At 45.0% G+C, this 18,096-nt stretch overlaps 1 protein-coding gene across 4 annotated transcripts in view; it reads left to right on the forward strand.

The window, feature by feature from the left end:
- The window catches only part of SRC (SRC proto-oncogene, non-receptor tyrosine kinase), a 194,686-nt gene that overhangs the window by 154,470 nt on the left and 22,120 nt on the right, over positions 1–18,096 (forward strand). For all 4 annotated transcript variants that reach the window (XM_069243727.1, XM_069243731.1, XM_069243730.1 and 1 more), the window contains 3 exons: positions 5,003–5,182; positions 11,281–11,357; positions 11,625–11,778. In XM_069243727.1, the coding sequence (XP_069099828.1) occupies positions 5,003–5,182; positions 11,281–11,357; positions 11,625–11,778 (411 nt within the window). The remainder of the gene's footprint in view (positions 1–5,002; positions 5,183–11,280; positions 11,358–11,624; positions 11,779–18,096) is intronic.

Below are 18,096 nucleotides of genomic sequence, written 5' to 3' on the forward strand. Positions count from 1 at the left end.
GCAAATGTATGGTCATTTTACTACACAGGACTACTCCACTCTGCACCACTCCACTCTGCACCAGTCCACCACACTGGATACTACTTTGCACCATTCCACTTTACACCACGCTACTGCACTCTGCATCACTCCACTCCATGCCTGTGCACTCTGAGCCAATTCACAGTCCTTCTCTTTTTTTACCCTGTAACACTCCATGCTACCCAATGCAGTCTTCGCCACTATACTCTATACTACTGCGCTGTTCGCCACTGCACTCTACACCACTCCAGTCTAGGCCACACCAGTCTAATCTGCACAAATACACTGTACACAACTGTACTCTACCTCACTCTTTATGCCACTGCACTCTGACAATAAGCTCTATCCCTATACACTCTATGCCAATCCACTGTACACCACTCTAATCCTCTCTGAACCAATGTACTCTACACTACTTTACTGTACACCATTACTCTATGCTACTCTACGCAACTGCATTCTACCCTGCACCACTCCATTCTGCGCCATTTCACCCTACTCTAAAGCAATCTACTCTATGCCACTGCGTTCTTTGCCACTCTACTCTTAACCACTGCACTCACTGCTACTCTCTAAGCCACTGCTCACTGCACTCCGCCACTCTGTGATACAAAACTGCACTCTCTGCCCTTGAACTCTGCCACTCTACTCTACTTCACTCTATGCCACTCCACTCTACGCCACTCAGTCTGTGGCACTATACTCTTCACCACTACGCGACTGCAATCTATGCCACTCGGCTCTACTCTGCACTCTACACCACTATACTCTGCGGCACAATACTGTACTCTGCACCACCCTCTGCCACTGCACTCTGTGCCACTTGACTCTACTCTGCACTCTACACCACTGCACTCTATTCCACTCGATCTACTCTGTGCCACTGCATCACTCCACACCGCGCCGCTGCACTCTGCCCCCCTGCACTTTACTATGCACCACTCTAATCTGTGCCACTGCATTCTACAGTGCTGCATTGTATGCTGCTGAAATCAATGCAACTGCTCTCAATGCCACTCGTTTCCAATGCACTCTACACCAGTCCATTCTGTGCCCCTCCACTGTATACCACTTTATGGGACTCCACACTCTGCTACTCCAATACACAATTTTCTGCTGCTCCACTCTATAACACTCTAGTCCACCCTTTGCCATTCCACTCTATTACACTCCACACCAGTCCTCTCTACGTCACTAACTTTTAGCCATGCTGAACTGCAGCTACACTGTTGTACAACATGGCTAAATACATTGGCAAAGCCAATAGCTCTTGCATTGGCGAGACTTATTGGTTTTTCCAATGCTTGTTAAAAGACGTTGCTTGGTTAAGAAGCACTTCGACACCCCCACGGATCTGCCTGGAGGAAGTTGACAGTTTTTCATTTTGATTCCAGCCGATTCATGCCTCACCTCGATTAAAGATCACCAGCTTGCATCCTACTTAGTGCGTTAGTTGAACTTTCTCCTCTGCGATGTACGAGGAGGTTGTATTTATATCACGGTGTTGTGCTACAGAGGACGATAGCACAGAGCAGTTTTATCAGCAGACAGCTGGGCTACCTTGGTTTCTGTGAAAATATCTGCGGTCTGATTTAACTCGTCCGTTGCAGAAGCAACCAGCACCATCTGCTGGCCACTTGGGTACTTTGCAGCGTTTTGAAATTTACTGGTTTCTTTTATGGTTAACTCCTCCTAAAAATTGGTTTGAGAGATAGTCAGGCCAGAGATTCACAATGTCAACTGGTGTGCACAAAGATTTTTAGCATCAAACCGAGGTAATGAAGGAATGGGCAGGCCCTGCAGCACAGCACAGTGTTCATGGATGTCCAAACTTGCAATTTATAAAACAAAAATCAACACATGACTGTAGTTGATTATAGTGAGACCACAATAGCGGACTAACCACTATACAATAAAAATAAGAAGAAAATGGATAGGTATAGGCTGAAAAATCAGCAACGTAAAGCCATAATGGGTCATAGCTGTGCATGCAACATGGCTACACAGCACTGAGCGCAGTACAGAGGACAAGGACACGTAATTGCTGATAAGCAGGGCACTGAAGCCATAAAAGTTCCCGAACAATAATCTAAACGTATGTTGGATTGTCTTTATGAAGATAAGTAAAAAATGGATATTATGGAGTCTAGCAGGGGTAAGGAAAGAGTAAACCGAGCTGGAGTATGTCATGAGTGCTGGGAGAGGGAAGAGTCACAAAAGGGAAGGAAGAGCATGGCCTCACCCTCCAATAATAGTAGGTAGATGACAAAAACTATATATTGAGATATAGGCAAAGGTCACAGAGATGATATATGGACTATAAACTCATCCATTCAGTAGAGGGGCTGCTCTAGCGAGGCTTGCAGAGGATACTTGATGAAGCATCCCTGGTGATTTTTTTTTTTAATTCTAATTTAGAAAATTAGAATTCTTGAAGTGAAGAGGGAGGGCATCACAGATCCAGGCGGAATTGTTAGGGAATGATCTGCAAAGTTTGGTCTTCTTTAACAAGCGAGTTGTGGGCAACCTATTGCCCTTTGCCGGGAAGAGTGTGAGAAATCTTCGTATAAGGCTTCCATGAGCGGTCTGGATGGTGGGAGGTTCAGCACTGTATGTGAGAGATGCAGTTCTCAAGGTGAAGCTTGCTGCCTTTTGGAGCCTTTTGAAGAAGTCAAGAGCAGTTATGTTGCGATGCATTTTATGGTGTTACTGTGGAACTTTGGAAGATGCATCCCGAATAGCTTTTAGTAGGGTAATATTTTTCCTTTTTGCTTTTTAAGGAGGCCTGCAATAAGGGCAGTGTCCTCATCAAGATGAGAGGTAACCATGCCCACATTATCTCCCTCGATGTCCATCAGGTAATTGAGGGAGATAATGTATTTTGTGTTCTTGAGTTCATGAAGGTGGGATCTGGTAGACTTATTTGCCCCTTGATGTTTAGTGTTCAAAAAGAAACCGTAGAATTTGGAAGGGCTAACCACCGTATGAGTGATGTCAGCAGTGTTTAGGGTTTAAGAGAGAAAACTTTAGTTCCTTTGTCAGAATTCAGGAATAGGGAAGGAATTTCAGGTTGAAAGAGTTCCATTTTACCTGCTTTCGTTGCATCCCTTTGTCTTGAATTTGGATTCACAAGAATCCAAGGGAATCCAGGGGACAACAGCACTTGTGTGTGTGTGTGTGTATATATATATATATATATATGTGTGTGTATATGTATATGTTTATATGTGTGTAGCATATGGAAATATAAGAAAGAACGTAGTTAGTGCAAAATACTTAATTTGCGTGCAAATTTTTTGATTTGAACACAATAGGTCATCCTCTTAGTCTATATGGTTTTACGTATGAAGACGAAGCTTGCATTTGACTTGTGTCAAATAACACACACACATATAACTGTCATTAATGAACGAAAAGCAAGCATGGGCCTTACACCATGGTGTTAGATCAGATGAACCCACAAAATATTTCGATGAGGAGAGGTATACTGTTGTGTGAATTTGGGTAGTGCTTCTTTGAAGGTGGGTGGGGAATTAAAGGAGAGAAATGTCTTGCCATTTGTCACTATAACATAAAAATGTACCAGTGGGCAATTTAAATTCTTTCATTGTTATTGACTGATAGGGCGGACTTGCCCAGTCACGTGTCCACAAAAGAGGGATATAATCTGATCAGTAGTGTATCGTTTTTTTGTTATTTGTAGCTCATGCTTTCAACCTTATTTTTCAGCTGGTTTTCCCCTTTTAATTACACTCCATAAGATCCCCGTGATCTAGGAGCTTGGTTGGACTGGAAATCCTTTACCATGTGTCTAAGGATTGGCATTCATTAGGTTTTAATATGATGATGGTATCTTGAGGGGGATCTGAATGAGCTTTCTGCTAAACTAACCTATATTTGCCCATGTGTCATTTGTTTGATTTTTCTTCTTCTTGCACGTTTCCTACTGTCATATCTAGGCACTTAGGGCCCAGTTGACTGTTTTGGGCACTGACCCAGATATGAGACTTTGAGCACTTTTCTGACTTGTAAGTAGCTGTTACAAAGCTGGTGTGGACTGATCATCCAGATCAAAGCTAATGACCACCTACATAAAATGTTTTTGGGGGAAGGAACTTTAGTTTGTTAGAACATGAACTAGAGAAGCAGAGAACTTGTTTTGGATTCATTTTGAGATTTGGACATTCGTATTCTTGTGGTCCAATATTTGTTTTTTGTGATATATAAAACATTTAAATAGAAAATGAGTGATTAGTATTTTTGTTGAATTCTACCAGTAGTAAAATACCCCCATGCTAGCTGCCTGGAGACATGACTCCTCTATTGGTCTTGTGCTAGATTTTAGTTCTCACCAGGAAGTAATGTGTCCTCCGAAGTAACTGAGAATGCAGTGTGTGCTACAGGACATTATCAGTGACATGTAAATCATGCATTCAGAGACAGGGAATGTGTAGTTATGCTTCAATCTCTGTTTCCAGCGAAAAGCCATTTTGTCTCCCTACAACCTTAGCATAATTTGGCAAATCTGTAAGAAATCTGTCTCCCAATTGGTGCATTTGGTTATGTTTCAGCTTGCTAAGTTTTGTACATATCTTTCTGTCATTTGTTGGGGGTGGGGAGCATGCGCAAATAAACCCACCTAAGTCAAGCCACATGCTAGTTGCAAAAGTTGCAACTTTTGGTATCCTACTTCTTCTTTTAATTCAGTGCTAAAGTGGAATTTGTTAAGGATTGAAAGATCAGATTTCTCAATTCCACATTGTATATGTATGTGTGATGTCTGCTTTGTCCTTTTCCATAAGCATCAAAGCCTCTTCCTTTCCAGTAAGTACACAACAACCCCATTCCTCCATTTTAAACAGATGTTTTCCAGTACCAAACTCCCACCATGTTATTTTTGTAGCAGTGGTGCTGCAGCCACTTGACTGGAAAATGTGCATGGTGCGTAATCTCACCAGAGTGTTTTTCCTTTATTTCATAGGAACCTGGAACGGCACCACCAGAGTGGCCATAAAAACCCTCAAACCTGGGACTATGTCACCAGAAGCCTTTCTTCAGGAGGCCCAAGTTATGAAAAAGCTACGCCATGAGAAGCTGGTGCAACTGTATGCTGTGGTTTCAGAAGAGCCAATCTACATTGTCACTGAATACATGAGCAAAGGTGTGAAACGAGCTAAACATACTCTCCTCTGTCACGTTGTTTTTTTGGTGGATAGCAACCCCCTCGGACAAGTGATGCCCGGGGATGTTTTTTTTTTTAGGATCTACTAAATGCACATTTCTGAAAATAGTCCAAAAATTAGTTGGTCATGGACAGAGGATCCCAATGAAGGGCTACAGATTGAGAATGTATTTTCTGGCAGAACTTGTGAAAGTTGTATTCCTTAGGCGAGGAGGTACTCAATGGAGATCACCTGGAGTGGGAGGTTCTGAGCAGTGTTCCGTGTGTTAAAGGGGTAGAGTGTCTGGAGAAGTCTCTGGGATTAGTTGTGCAGGGTGAGGTTGTCATGGAAGCAGAAACTGGGTGTGGGGGGCATTTGTAATTTAGGGACATTTTGGGCAGCCTTTGTTTTCAAAAGGTGAAAATAGTGGTTCTACTGGTGTGTAATTCTTATCAGCACTCCCTTAAATCAGATGGTGATGTGTGGGACATTTTTGTCGCAAGAGTTGCAAGAATGCCTTTTTCTTAACGATCAAATGTGTGGGGAAAATCTAATAAAGTGATAAATGCTAGTTGATGAGTATTTTACATGAAAGTCTCTAAAAAAAAAAAATCCTCCGGAAGAGATCTAAGTTTGTAGAAAGAGGTCAAAGAGTTTGAAACGAGAGGTCTAATAGTTCTTAGAAATAATTCTTAGTCCTTTGAAAGAGTTTAAAAAAAGATTACTTAGAATTTTTATAAAGAGTCCTTGGAATGAAGGCCTTATTTAGAATTTAGTGGATGGAATACTCCATCACAAATGTGGCGGATATCCCATCCACCGTATTACGATCCCCATACGATATATTGGGATCATAATAGGGTAGATAGGATATCTGCTACTTTTGTGACGGAATATTCCCCTCCGCCAAGTTCTAAATCAGGCCCAGAGTCCATAGACAGAAGCCTTTGAGTTATTAGAGTGCTTAGACATTTATTAGTGTGCTAAGAAAAAGTTATTATTATTCTTAGAATGTTTTTTTAAGAGTATTTAGAAAGGATTCTTCGAAGAATAATATCTATTAACTAAGAACTATTTCTAAGGAGCTATTTGAGTTCTAAACGTTTGTAGAAAGTTTCCTTAGCAGGGGTCCTTGGCAAGATTCTGAGAGAGAGAGTTCTCTGAGAGAGGGTTTTCTGAGAGTGAGTGAGAGAGGGTTTTCTGAGAGTGAGTGAGAGGGTTTTCTGAGAGTGAGTGAGAGAGGGGGTTTTCTGAGAGTGAGTGAGAGAGGGGGTTTTCTGAGAGTGAGTGAGAGAGGGGGTTTTCTGAGAGTGAGTGAGAGAGGGGGTTTTCTGAGAGTGAGTGAGAGAGGGGGTTTTCTGAGAGTGAGTGAGAGAGGGGGTTTTCTGAGAGTGAGTGAGAGGGGGTTTTCTGAGAGTGAGTGAGAGGGGGTTTTCTGAGAGTGAGTGAGAGAGGGGGTTTTCTGAGAGTGAGTGAGAGAGGGGGTTTTCTGAGAGTGAGTGAGAGAGGGGGTTTTCTGAGAGTGAGTGAGAGGGGGTTTTCTGAGAGTGAGTGAGAGGGGGTTTTCTGAGAGTGAGTGAGAGGGGGTTTTCTGAGAGTGAGTGAGAGGGGGTTTTCTGAGAGTGAGTGAGAGGGGGTTTTCTGAGAGTGAGTGAGAGGGGGTTTTCTGAGAGTGAGTGAGAGGGGGTTTTCTGAGAGTGAGTGAGAGGGGGTTTTCTGAGAGTGAGTGAGAGGGGGTTTTCTGAGAGTGAGTGAGAGAGGGGGTTTTCTGAGAGTGAGTGAGAGAGGGGGTTTTCTGAGAGTGAGTGAGAGAGGGGGTTTTCTGAGAGTGAGTGAGAGAGGGGGTTTTCTGAGAGTGAGTGAGAGAGGGGGTTTTCTGAGAGTGAGTGAGAGAGGGGGTTTTCTGAGAGTGAGTGAGAGAGGGGGTTTTCTGAGAGTGAGTGAGAGAGGGGGTTTTCTGAGAGTGAGTGAGAGAGGGGGTTTTCTGAGAGTGAGTGAGAGGGGGTTTTCTGAGAGTGAGTGAGAGGGGGTTTTCTGAGAGTGAGTGAGAGGGGGTTTTCTGAGAGTGAGTGAGAGAGGGGGTTTTCTGAGAGTGAGTGAGAGAGGGGGTTTTCTGAGAGTGAGTGAGAGAGGGGGTTTTCTGAGAGTGAGTGAGAGAGGGGGTTTTCTGAGAGTGAGTGAGAGAGGGGGTTTTCTGAGAGTGAGTGAGGGGGGGGGGGTTTCTGAGAGTGAGTGAGAGGGGGGGTTTTCTGAGAGTGAGTGAGAGGGGGGGTTTTCTGAGAGTGAGTGAGAGGGGGGGTTTTCTGAGAGTGAGTGAGAGGGGGGGTTTTCTGAGAGTGAGTGAGAGGGGGGGTTTTCTGAGAGTGAGTGAGAGGGGGGTTTTCTGAGAGTGAGTGAGAGGGGGGTTTTCTGAGAGTGAGTGAGAGGGGGGGTTTTCTGAGAGTGAGTGAGAGGGGGGGTTTTCTGAGAGTGAGTGAGAGGGGGGGTTTTCTGAGAGTGAGTGAGAGGGGGGGTTTTCTGAGAGTGAGTGAGAGGGGGGGTTTTCTGAGAGTGAGTGAGAGGGGGGTTTTCTGAGAGTGAGTGAGGGAGCGGGAGAGTTAGTTCTGAGAGCGAGAGAGAGCGGGAGAGTTAGTTCTGAGAGCGAGAGAGAGCGGGAGAGTTAGTTCTGAGAGCGAGAGAGAGCGGGAGAGTTAGTTCTGAGAGCGAGAGAGAGAGCGGGAGAGTTAGTTCTGAGAGAGAGAGAGAGAGCGGGAGAGTTAGTTCTGAGAGAGAGAGAGCGGGAGAGTTAGTTCTGAGAGAGAGAGAGAGAGCGGGAGAGTTAGTTCTGAGAGAGAGAGAGAGAGCGGGAGAGTTAGTTCTGAGAGAGAGAGAGAGAGCGGGAGAGTTAGTTCTGAGAGAGAGAGAGAGCGGGAGAGTTAGTTCTGAGAGAGAGAGAGAGCGGGAGAGTTAGTTCTGAGAGAGAGAGAGAGCGGGAGAGTTAGTTCTGAGAGAGAGAGAGAGCGGGAGAGTTAGTTCTGAGAGAGAGAGAGAGAGAGAGCGGGAGAGTTAGTTCTGAGAGAGAGAGAGAGAGAGAGCGGGAGAGTTAGTTCTGAGAGAGAGAGAGAGAGAGAGAGAGAGCGGGAGAGTTAGTTCTGAGAGAGAGAGAGAGAGAGAGAGAGAGCGGGAGAGTTAGTTCTGAGAGAGAGAGAGAGAGAGAGAGCGGGAGAGTTAGTTCTGAGAGAGAGAGAGAGAGAGAGAGCGGGAGAGTTAGTTCTGAGAGAGAGAGAGAGAGCGGGAGAGTTAGTTCTGAGAGAGAGAGAGAGAGCGGGAGAGTTAGTTCTGAGAGAGAGAGAGAGAGCGGGAGAGTTAGTTCTGAGAGAGAGAGAGAGAGCGGGAGAGTTAGTTCTGAGAGAGAGAGAGAGAGCGGGAGAGTTAGTTCTGAGAGCGAGAGAGAGCGGGAGAGTTAGTTCTGAGAGCGAGAGAGAGCGGGAGAGTTAGTTCTGAGAGCGAGAGAGAGCGGGAGAGTTAGTTCTGAGAGCGAGAGAGAGCGGGAGAGTTAGTTCTGAGAGAGAGAGAGAGAGCGGGAGAGTTAGTTCTGAGAGAGAGAGAGAGAGAGAGAGAGCGGGAGAGTTAGTTCTGAGAGAGAGAGAGAGAGCGGGAGAGTTAGTTCTGAGAGAGAGAGAGAGAGCGGGAGAGTTAGTTCTGAGAGAGAGAGAGAGAGCGGGAGAGTTAGTTCTGAGAGAGAGAGAGAGAGAGCGGGAGAGTTAGTTCTGAGAGAGAGAGAGAGCGGGAGAGTTAGTTCTGAGAGAGAGAGAGAGCGGGAGAGTTAGTTCTGAGAGAGAGAGCGGGAGAGTTAGTTCTGAGAGAGAGAGAGAGAGAGAGAGAGCGGGAGAGTTAGTTCTGAGAGAGAGAGAGAGAGAGCGGGAGAGTTAGTTCTGAGAGAGAGAGAGAGAGAGAGCGGGAGAGTTAGTTCTGAGAGAGAGAGAGAGAGAGAGAGCGGGAGAGTTAGTTCTGAGAGAGAGAGAGAGAGAGAGAGCGGGAGAGTTAGTTCTGAGAGAGAGAGAGAGAGCGGGAGAGTTAGTTCTGAGAGAGAGAGAGAGAGCGGGAGAGTTAGTTCTGAGAGAGAGAGAGAGAGCGGGAGAGTTAGTTCTGAGAGAGAGAGAGAGAGCGGGAGAGTTAGTTCTGAGAGAGAGAGAGAGAGCGGGAGAGTTAGTTCTGAGAGCGAGAGAGAGCGGGAGAGTTAGTTCTGAGAGCGAGAGAGAGCGGGAGAGTTAGTTCTGAGAGCGAGAGAGAGCGGGAGAGTTAGTTCTGAGAGCGAGAGAGAGCGGGAGAGTTAGTTCTGAGAGCGAGAGAGAGCGGGAGAGTTAGTTCTGAGAGCGAGAGAGAGAGCGGGAGAGTTAGTTCTGAGAGAGAGAGAGAGAGAGAGAGCGGGAGAGTTAGTTCTGAGAGAGAGAGAGAGAGAGAGAGAGCGGGAGAGTTAGTTCTGAGAGAGAGAGAGAGAGAGCGGGAGAGTTAGTTCTGAGAGAGAGAGAGAGAGCGGGAGAGTTAGTTCTGAGAGAGAGAGAGAGAGCGGGAGAGTTAGTTCTGAGAGAGAGAGAGCGGGAGAGTTAGTTCTGAGAGAGAGAGAGAGCGGGAGAGTTAGTTCTGAGAGAGAGAGAGAGCGGGAGAGTTAGTTCTGAGAGAGAGAGAGAGCGGGAGAGTTAGTTCTGAGAGAGAGAGAGAGAGAGAGAGAGAGCGGGAGAGTTAGTTCTGAGAGAGAGAGAGAGAGAGAGAGAGCGGGAGAGTTAGTTCTGAGAGAGAGAGAGAGCGGGAGAGTTAGTTCTGAGAGAGAGAGAGAGAGAGAGAGCGGGAGAGTTAGTTCTGAGAGAGAGAGAGAGAGAGCGGGAGAGTTAGTTCTGAGAGAGAGAGAGAGAGAGAGAGAGCGGGAGAGTTAGTTCTGAGAGAGAGAGAGAGAGAGAGAGAGCGGGAGAGTTAGTTCTGAGAGAGAGAGAGAGAGAGAGAGCGGGAGAGTTAGTTCTGAGAGAGAGAGAGAGAGAGAGCGGGAGAGTTAGTTCTGAGAGAGAGAGAGAGAGAGAGAGCGGGAGAGTTAGTTCTGAGAGAGAGAGAGAGCGGGAGAGTTAGTTCTGAGAGAGAGAGAGAGAGCGGGAGAGTTAGTTCTGAGAGAGAGAGAGAGAGCGGGAGAGTTAGTTCTGAGAGAGAGAGAGAGAGCGGGAGAGTTAGTTCTGAGAGAGAGAGAGAGAGCGGGAGAGTTAGTTCTGAGAGAGAGAGAGAGAGCGGGAGAGTTAGTTCTGAGAGCGAGTGAGTGAGTTCTGAGAGCGAGTGAGTGAGTTCTGAGAGCGAGTGAGTGAGTTCTGAGAGTTCTGAGAGAAAGAGAGAGTCCAAAGAGCGCCTAGAAAGAGTTCATAGCATTCCTAGAAAGGATTGTTAGAAATAGGTATGCTAGAGATTTCTTAGAAAGAGTTATTGGAGTTCTTAAAATGTTTGTGTGTTGTTAGAATGGGGCTTCCAGAATGGGGTTCCCAGAAAGGTGTTCTTAGATAGGGGTTCTTAGACAGTCCATAGAGTGCCTAGAAAGTGCATAGCATTCTTAAAAATAGTTGTAATGGAGAGTTCTTAGAGTTCTTTGAAAAAGTTGTTAGAGCTTTTAAAAATCTTACCTAGTGTTCTTATGGGGGTCTTAGGAAGGTGTTGTTAGAAAGAGTTCTTAGTTGTTCTAAAACCTTTCTAAGCACACTAATAAGTTCTAAGAGTTCTTGGAAACGGTGTCTTGGAAATAGTTGTTGGAGTTCTTAGAAAGGGCTTTTAAATGTAATTGTTGAAAGAGTTCTTAGTGTGCTTAGAAAGCATTTGGGTTTTAAGACAGCTCTTAGAAAGAATTCTTTAAAAAAGGTTCTTGGATTTCTTTGGTGGCATATTATGAGGTGATCTGGTAATGAATAAGAGCACCCCAAGATCGCTGGCTAGGAATGAGTGCTAGGTGACTTGGTAATGGATGATTTATTATAGGGAGGGGTGCTGTTGAGGTTCTAATTCAGGGATGATATTTTGAGACTCTTATCTGATCAGATGGTGACACTGGAACTGTGTTAATTACTGCACTTGTCTTTTTCTCTGACAGGCAGTCTCCTGGATTTCCTTAAAGGTGAAATGGGCAAGTACTTGCGGCTACCTCAGCTTGTGGATATGTCTGCTCAGGTGAGTTGTGCTACAGTTGTTAGTTGTCAATTCCAAAAACATTACTGTCACTGAAAATTATTATTAATGGTATTCCTTTAATGACTGCGTGACAAAATGAGCAGAAGAAGCTTGTGAATGTCGCAGAGTCAATTGTATCTGGCACCATTAACATGTAAGATGCATGCACACCACCAAAATGTGGATGGAAATTTTGTGGCTTTCATGTAATCTGTACCACCTTACTGTGTTTCCTGAAGCACATTCTGGATTTTGTTTGTCTTCTAGATTGCATCAGGCATGGCGTATGTAGAGCGAATGAATTATGTGCACCGAGACCTCCGTGCAGCCAACATTTTGGTAGGCGAGAACCTAGTGTGCAAAGTGGCAGACTTTGGCTTGGCTCGTCTAATAGAAGATAATGAATATACTGCTAGGCAAGGTAAATGTGGGCAGTTCTTCGGTATCAAGATGTGGACATTGAAATGATATGGACTGACTACCCCAAAAAGTTGGATAAAAAGTGTACATTCAGGGGAGGGGGGAGGTGTGTATGTGTGTGTGTACAGTGGCACGCATGGGGGGGAGGGGACAATGAAGTAGAGCACTTAAAACACTTCACCAAGTAAATGACAGACATTGCTCACTGCTCACTTAGAAGCCACATTTTAACACTGTTTACCTTAAGCTTTTTCAAATGGGTTTAAGGTACTACTCACCATAAATAGCATGCATTGTACTCATTTCTGTGGCCACAATATTTTTTCTGCATCTCCCGCAATGACTACCCATAGTCTACAGTTTTCAGCTGATTATCACATGCTAACCAAACTTCTAACTCAACAATTTTTATCTGGATTTCTCTGGCCAAAATTATATACCCAATGCGTTTCTAGATATCTGCAGATCCAAACTCCACTGAGTGATCTCATTGGCCATGTGAAGGATCTGATTATAACCCACAACCATAACTAATAGAAAGTAGGAAAGCCTCACAATAAGGTTTATTTCAGAATATTTAACAAATATATATTAGAATGGAAAACAAAGTGACCTAGAAAAAGTAAAAATTCAGCAAGTACACCGGCATTTTAAGCATAAATGCTACTTGCTTTAAGCAGAGAGATTTAGACTATAATAACACAATAAATAATCCCATTCAGTCTGTTCGTTATTTACCTCAATCATGGAGTACTTCCATGTTCGCCAAGGTCACGATCGTTACAGCTTATTTGTCCCAGTCTGGTGAGAGAATGTATTTGATGCTTTTGGATATTCTAAAGTTATTCATAACGGTTATGTCTCCAATATGGCTAGTCCTGGATAATTATTTTTTCAGTCCATTCATGTTCTAAAGGTTGGTCTCATTTAATTATGAAGATTTTGGCTCCAAATTCACCATTGTGTAGGAATATTCAACCTTAGTGTGGAAGGAAAAAACAGCTCTCTATTCTGCATCTGAATTTAGAATTATTTTGGTTTATGGTCAAATTTGGCCACCAGGACACCTCTGCATCGTCCACTTCTGCTCCTGGCCACTGGAACCAACAAGACTGCAATTCCAGAGATGACCTCACCTTGCAACATTGTTTCTCGGGGTCCTTCCAGCAACTGCAACATTTCCACTGCTGTGCATCCTCTGGGGTGGGCAAGACTCCAGCTGCACTAAGAAGCAAGAAGGAATCTCCCTTGGAGTGAAGGAGTAATTCCCTTGCATCTGCAAGGATCTACAGTAACAACGTCCTGCATTGATCTGCTCTCCTGTGGAAAATTTTGGAACCTGCATCACAAGTAGTGGACTCCCTGGTCCTCTCTGCCAGTTGTCCACCTTGTGAGACAATAGCCCTTGCCTCTCCTTGCAGGACAGTACCCCTGTCCACCACAACTCTTGCAGCAACCAAGGCTTGTTGTGTCCAGTTCCGAGGGATCTTCTGGCTCCGAGTAGCCAGCACTTCAAGGACAGTCTCTCCTCTGCTGCTCCAGCAATGCGGGACTCCTTTCCAGGTGTGCTGATTGGGCCTCACTGAAACTTACTTTTCCTGCTGCCTGTGGAGGCGGACTGCTTCTGCTGGCTCTCCCAACTGCTGAGGGTCAGCCTGGGGTCCCCTCCAAAGGTCGAGTCAACTGGTCCTTGTCTGTCTCTTCAGCCCTGCAACTCCCTTTTTTTTTTTTTTTAATTTTTTTTTTTACTTGTATTGAGTTTTTAACATAAGGATTGGGGTATCTCCAAAGCTCCACAGTAGTATGTTCCATTCAACATTAGTCATTTATTATTAATACCTTGTGTAATGTACATAATCCAATATTTCATATTGCTGAAGACAACCATACATATTATTTATGACAACCAATGAATAAAAATGCTCTCCGTGTCTTCATAGTATCTATCAATGAATATGAATATATATATTTATATATATCAGGATATTGCTGCTATGGAGCTTCCCCCTAACCCTCCCCCTTGTGTCCACTACCACTGTAAGCCCTCCATGCATTACTGGGTCTGGTCCCATGCCCTTAGAGTTCTCCAATAGACGCCACTCCCTGTGATCTCTTATGCCCCTGCAGAGTTTATTCTGTGTGCTAATTTTGAGTATTCAGTGCTGCCCAAAGCCATATGATAAATCGTAGAGGTCATCAAACAAGGGGATAGTATATAATTATTTGGAATATTAACCACCTCCATCCAATCCACCAAGGGCGCTCCATGCCTGAGCTCTTTCAAACGGCCTCTGTCCCCGTTTGTCGTCTCGGTCTCGCACCACATCCTCAGCTTTTGCCCACTTTATTACCTCCCTCCTCCAACTCTCGATCTGGGGGCCTTTGTTTGCTTCCAATTTTTTGTCATCTCCCATTGGACGAACAAAAATGCCAGGTCCTGGAACTGATTGGTCACCTTTTGCGTGGGCGTATCCGGATAATCACTAAGTAGACAGCGTCTGGGATCATGCGGGACCTCTCATTCAATGACTTCTGTCAACATATTGACCACTGAGAGACAGAAGTCCCCTAGGCTAGGGCAAGTCCACTTCAAATGGAAGAGCTCTACTGCTTCCTCTCTTTATCTCGGGCATTTGGCCTCAAGATTAAAATGGCGTCAAAGTCTCACCCGTTGCGTATGCCCTATGGAGTATATATAGATTAATGACCTTAAACCAAGCATTCCTAGGAGCCTTGGGGATCCATGTCAGAATGTTTTCCCATGCCGCCTCTGTTATTGCTGTGCCTAAGTCCTCCTCCCAATTCAGTATAAGGCCCATGAGTGGCGGGTGAAGAACTTGTCTTATCTTGCCAAATAAAATGTTTGCATCTTTATATGTGCCTGCACTACTAGTCAAATATTGGATAAGGTAGGTTCTGTTCGTCCCGCGTGCCAGTGTTTAGTGACTGCCTCAGTGATTGCTCTATGGAGCAACAAAATGTCCCTGTGGTAGGTCATATTTCACTCTAAACTCTTCAAAGGGTGGAAGTGCGTCAGCTTCAAACAATGTCCCCACCGTTGTCCCCCCCCACAAGTCGGAATTCCCCCTTAATCTCTTCCATGCATTAAAACTGATAAAAAGAGCATTGGGCTCTTCGGGCATAAGGCCGAAGTACCTGCGCCCTGCAAAGGTATAGCAACCAACAGGAGTGTAACACTTAGTTCCACGGATAATGCCTTGGTTGGGGAAGCCAAGCCGAAGAACCACCCTTGCCAAGGTCTCTAGGTCTGGGGTAAATGGTGTTGCCTGCCTATCCGACTGCTCCCCATTGGCAATCCACCGGGTCAACCATTGTAGTTGGCGCGCAAGATAATAGGCCTCAACATCGGGTACCGGCAGGCCCCCGTCATTCTTCGGCCTCTGAAGATGCTCAAGTGCCAGGCGGAGTCTATCCTCTCCCCACAGGAACCCAATAATCATTGAGTTCAGAGTCTTAAAAAAAAAAAAAGCCCGGGGTACCCACAAAGGTAATGTAACAAAGTAATAGAGCAAGCTGGGCAATAAAATCATTTTCACTAGTGCTGCTTGTCCTGCAACCATTAAAGGTAATGATCCCCAAAAGGCCATATTACCACAAGACCCCGCAACGCTTGTCCTATATTGCCTTCATAGAGGTCAGTCGTGTTATGATAAACATGTACCCCCCAGATAAGTCAAACAATGCGGCTCCCACTGTAGGCCACTCAGTTCTTGTGGGGCCTCTCTGCTCAGGGTCATGAGAAATAGGTTAGATTTCCCCCAGTTAACTTGAAGGCCAGATAATGATCCAAACCAGTCAAGTAGTCGTCACACCCAAGTGCATCATCTGCGTTTGCCAGAAATAGAGAAGGGAAAGCGGACACCCTTGTCTGGTAACCCATTCTACACAATAGTCTCCTGACATTGTATTGCCTGTACGAACTCATGCTCCTGGCTCTGCGTATACTAGAGGAGTCCAGGCAATACAATTTTCTCCTGGGCCGAATTTGCATAATACTTCATATATATAGGGCCATTCTAAACTATCAAACGCTTTTTCGAAGTCTACCGCAAAGATCACTGCGTCTGTCTTATTATAGTTACTATCTTCTAGCAACGAGAAAGGTCGTCGTATATATTCATGGCCATGCATCGTCCAGGAATGAACCCAGCCTGGTCAGGATGGATCAGCCTGGGCATATGTGGTAAAAGGTGTGTTGCAAGAATTTTACTAAGGATTGTGCAATCCACAGGTAGCAGCAATAGGAGTCAATAAGATTTCCTCGGTTTCAGGAGTGGGACAGTGAGGGCCTCCCGTGCTGACGAAGGAAGGGTCCCAACCGACCTCGCTGCTCCATACAAGGTGACCAGTTGGGGTCCCAAGGTAGTCACAAATGCAGAATAAAACTCGACGGGTAGACCCTACAAGCCCGGAGATTTATTCAGAGCAATACTATCTATGGTAGCCTATACATCTGATAATTATATTGCCTGACCTAGGGCCCCAGCGTCTAGCTCCGACACAGTAGGAAGGTTGGTGTGTCACAAGAACTCTTGGGTATCCAAATTGGTTGTGAGTTTTGCTTTTATAAAGCTCTAAATAATAATAAAAAAACTCCTGATTGATGGCAGCCTGATTATGGACTAGTGGGGCTGTCTAATTCCACAATGCTCGACCCTTTTTTTTTTTCCGGATTTGCCAACCATGCCAGTAATAAACCTGTGCGGTTGCCCTGAGCATGTCTTTCAACTCCTACTGCAACCCTCTCTCATGCTTCTATAATGGCTGTTCGGACCCCTGGTTGTTTGGGGTGTTCTCTCTCCAGTTCCCTCAGTTCCTGCTCCACCCTCTCTATTTCCCTGTAGCCTTGCAACTCTTTTTTTTTTCGCCTCCTCTTGCATTTGCCATGGCTTGTTGGTGGTTCTCCTAACCTCTCACTATCTTTAATCCGGCGACTGACGTGGGACATCATCTGCATCTTTCCAAGGAATTCTCTGCAGCTCCTGGGCTCCATAGCTGATCTTCTTCCCCCGTCAACCTGCATCTTCATCCACAGAATGGTGGGTAGTGGTTCCTGCCCTGACTGGACACGCCATCATGGACTGGACTCTGTCCTCTTCCTTTGCAGGTCCTCTTCTTCCGGAATCCACCTGCCAGCTTCCTACATGATTTTTCAGACAAGTACAACAAACTAAACTAACAATATTTTAACAAGTGAGTAATGCTTTGCACCCCTATCCCATATAGATTTTTTTTCCCCTATATGGCTGTCTCTGATATATGGGAAGCTAATTTTATTCTAAACCAAATCAAAGGCCAGCATTGTCCAACAGTTTGTCAAACCGCAAGTCCGAGACTTCGGTTGTGCTCTCTTTGAAGAAAAACTGTGCCCAATGACTTGGCAAACTTCTCACCATCTCCACCTTAGGCTGCATATCAAAGTTGGTGGGAAATTATCTTGTTTCTAAAATAGAACTGTCCACATAAAACCTGATTTTGATGTGTTTCTATTCTGGTTTTCAATTACATTTGAAGGAAAGTGTTTGTGCTTACATGGTGACGCATCATGATCACAGATCATGATGCTTCTTGGGAGATATACTGCTTTCAATGTCTCAGACCACAAGTTGTTGTTCGAAAATATTTAATGGATAGGGGGAGTACTGAGCACTGCCTTTGAAAGAGTAATTCTTTCCAGATGGGTTGTAAATCTGGAATTTATTTAGGTGCGTGCTCAGGCTCTTAAAAGGACAAATGTGTTGTGTCCAACTCCCACACTTATGCATGAGGACTCCGACAGACCCCCAGTACATTGACCAGTAATGCTTTCTACTGCATTTTGCTAATGATACATAGAAAAATGCAGCTGTCCATTTTATCAGGGTGGTCTTACAGTTCATAGCTTCAAACCTTTTGCCCAAAGTTCGTATTTTCAAATTCTGTGTGGGAGGTAGGCCAGTGGGCTGAGCAGCAACTATCATCTGCTGGCAGGCCTCTTTCCCTGCTTCTTGTTGTGGGTCTGGCAGTCTACTTGCTTTTGTCTACGTTCAATCTCCGGGCAGAATAAACTGTAGAGAATGCTAATGGCTGCATTATACTGCTGTTCTCCCATGCGGACGGGGCAGTGAGAACGGCGGACATCTTGGAAACGCCCTCAAACAAGACACCTCCAGCTCCAGACATGACACTTTGCAGCCTCAAAATCCGCTGTTTACAATAGCTGTTGAGATAAAATGGCGGAGTTGCCACATTGGTTTTCCATCAAACCCAGGTGAAAAAAGGAGTTTTCTTTTTTCCTTTTACCTGAGCAGGGACCAAG

This window comes from Pleurodeles waltl, chromosome 7 (genome assembly GCF_031143425.1).
Source record: "Pleurodeles waltl isolate 20211129_DDA chromosome 7, aPleWal1.hap1.20221129, whole genome shotgun sequence".
NCBI lineage: Eukaryota > Metazoa > Chordata > Amphibia > Caudata > Salamandridae > Pleurodeles > Pleurodeles waltl.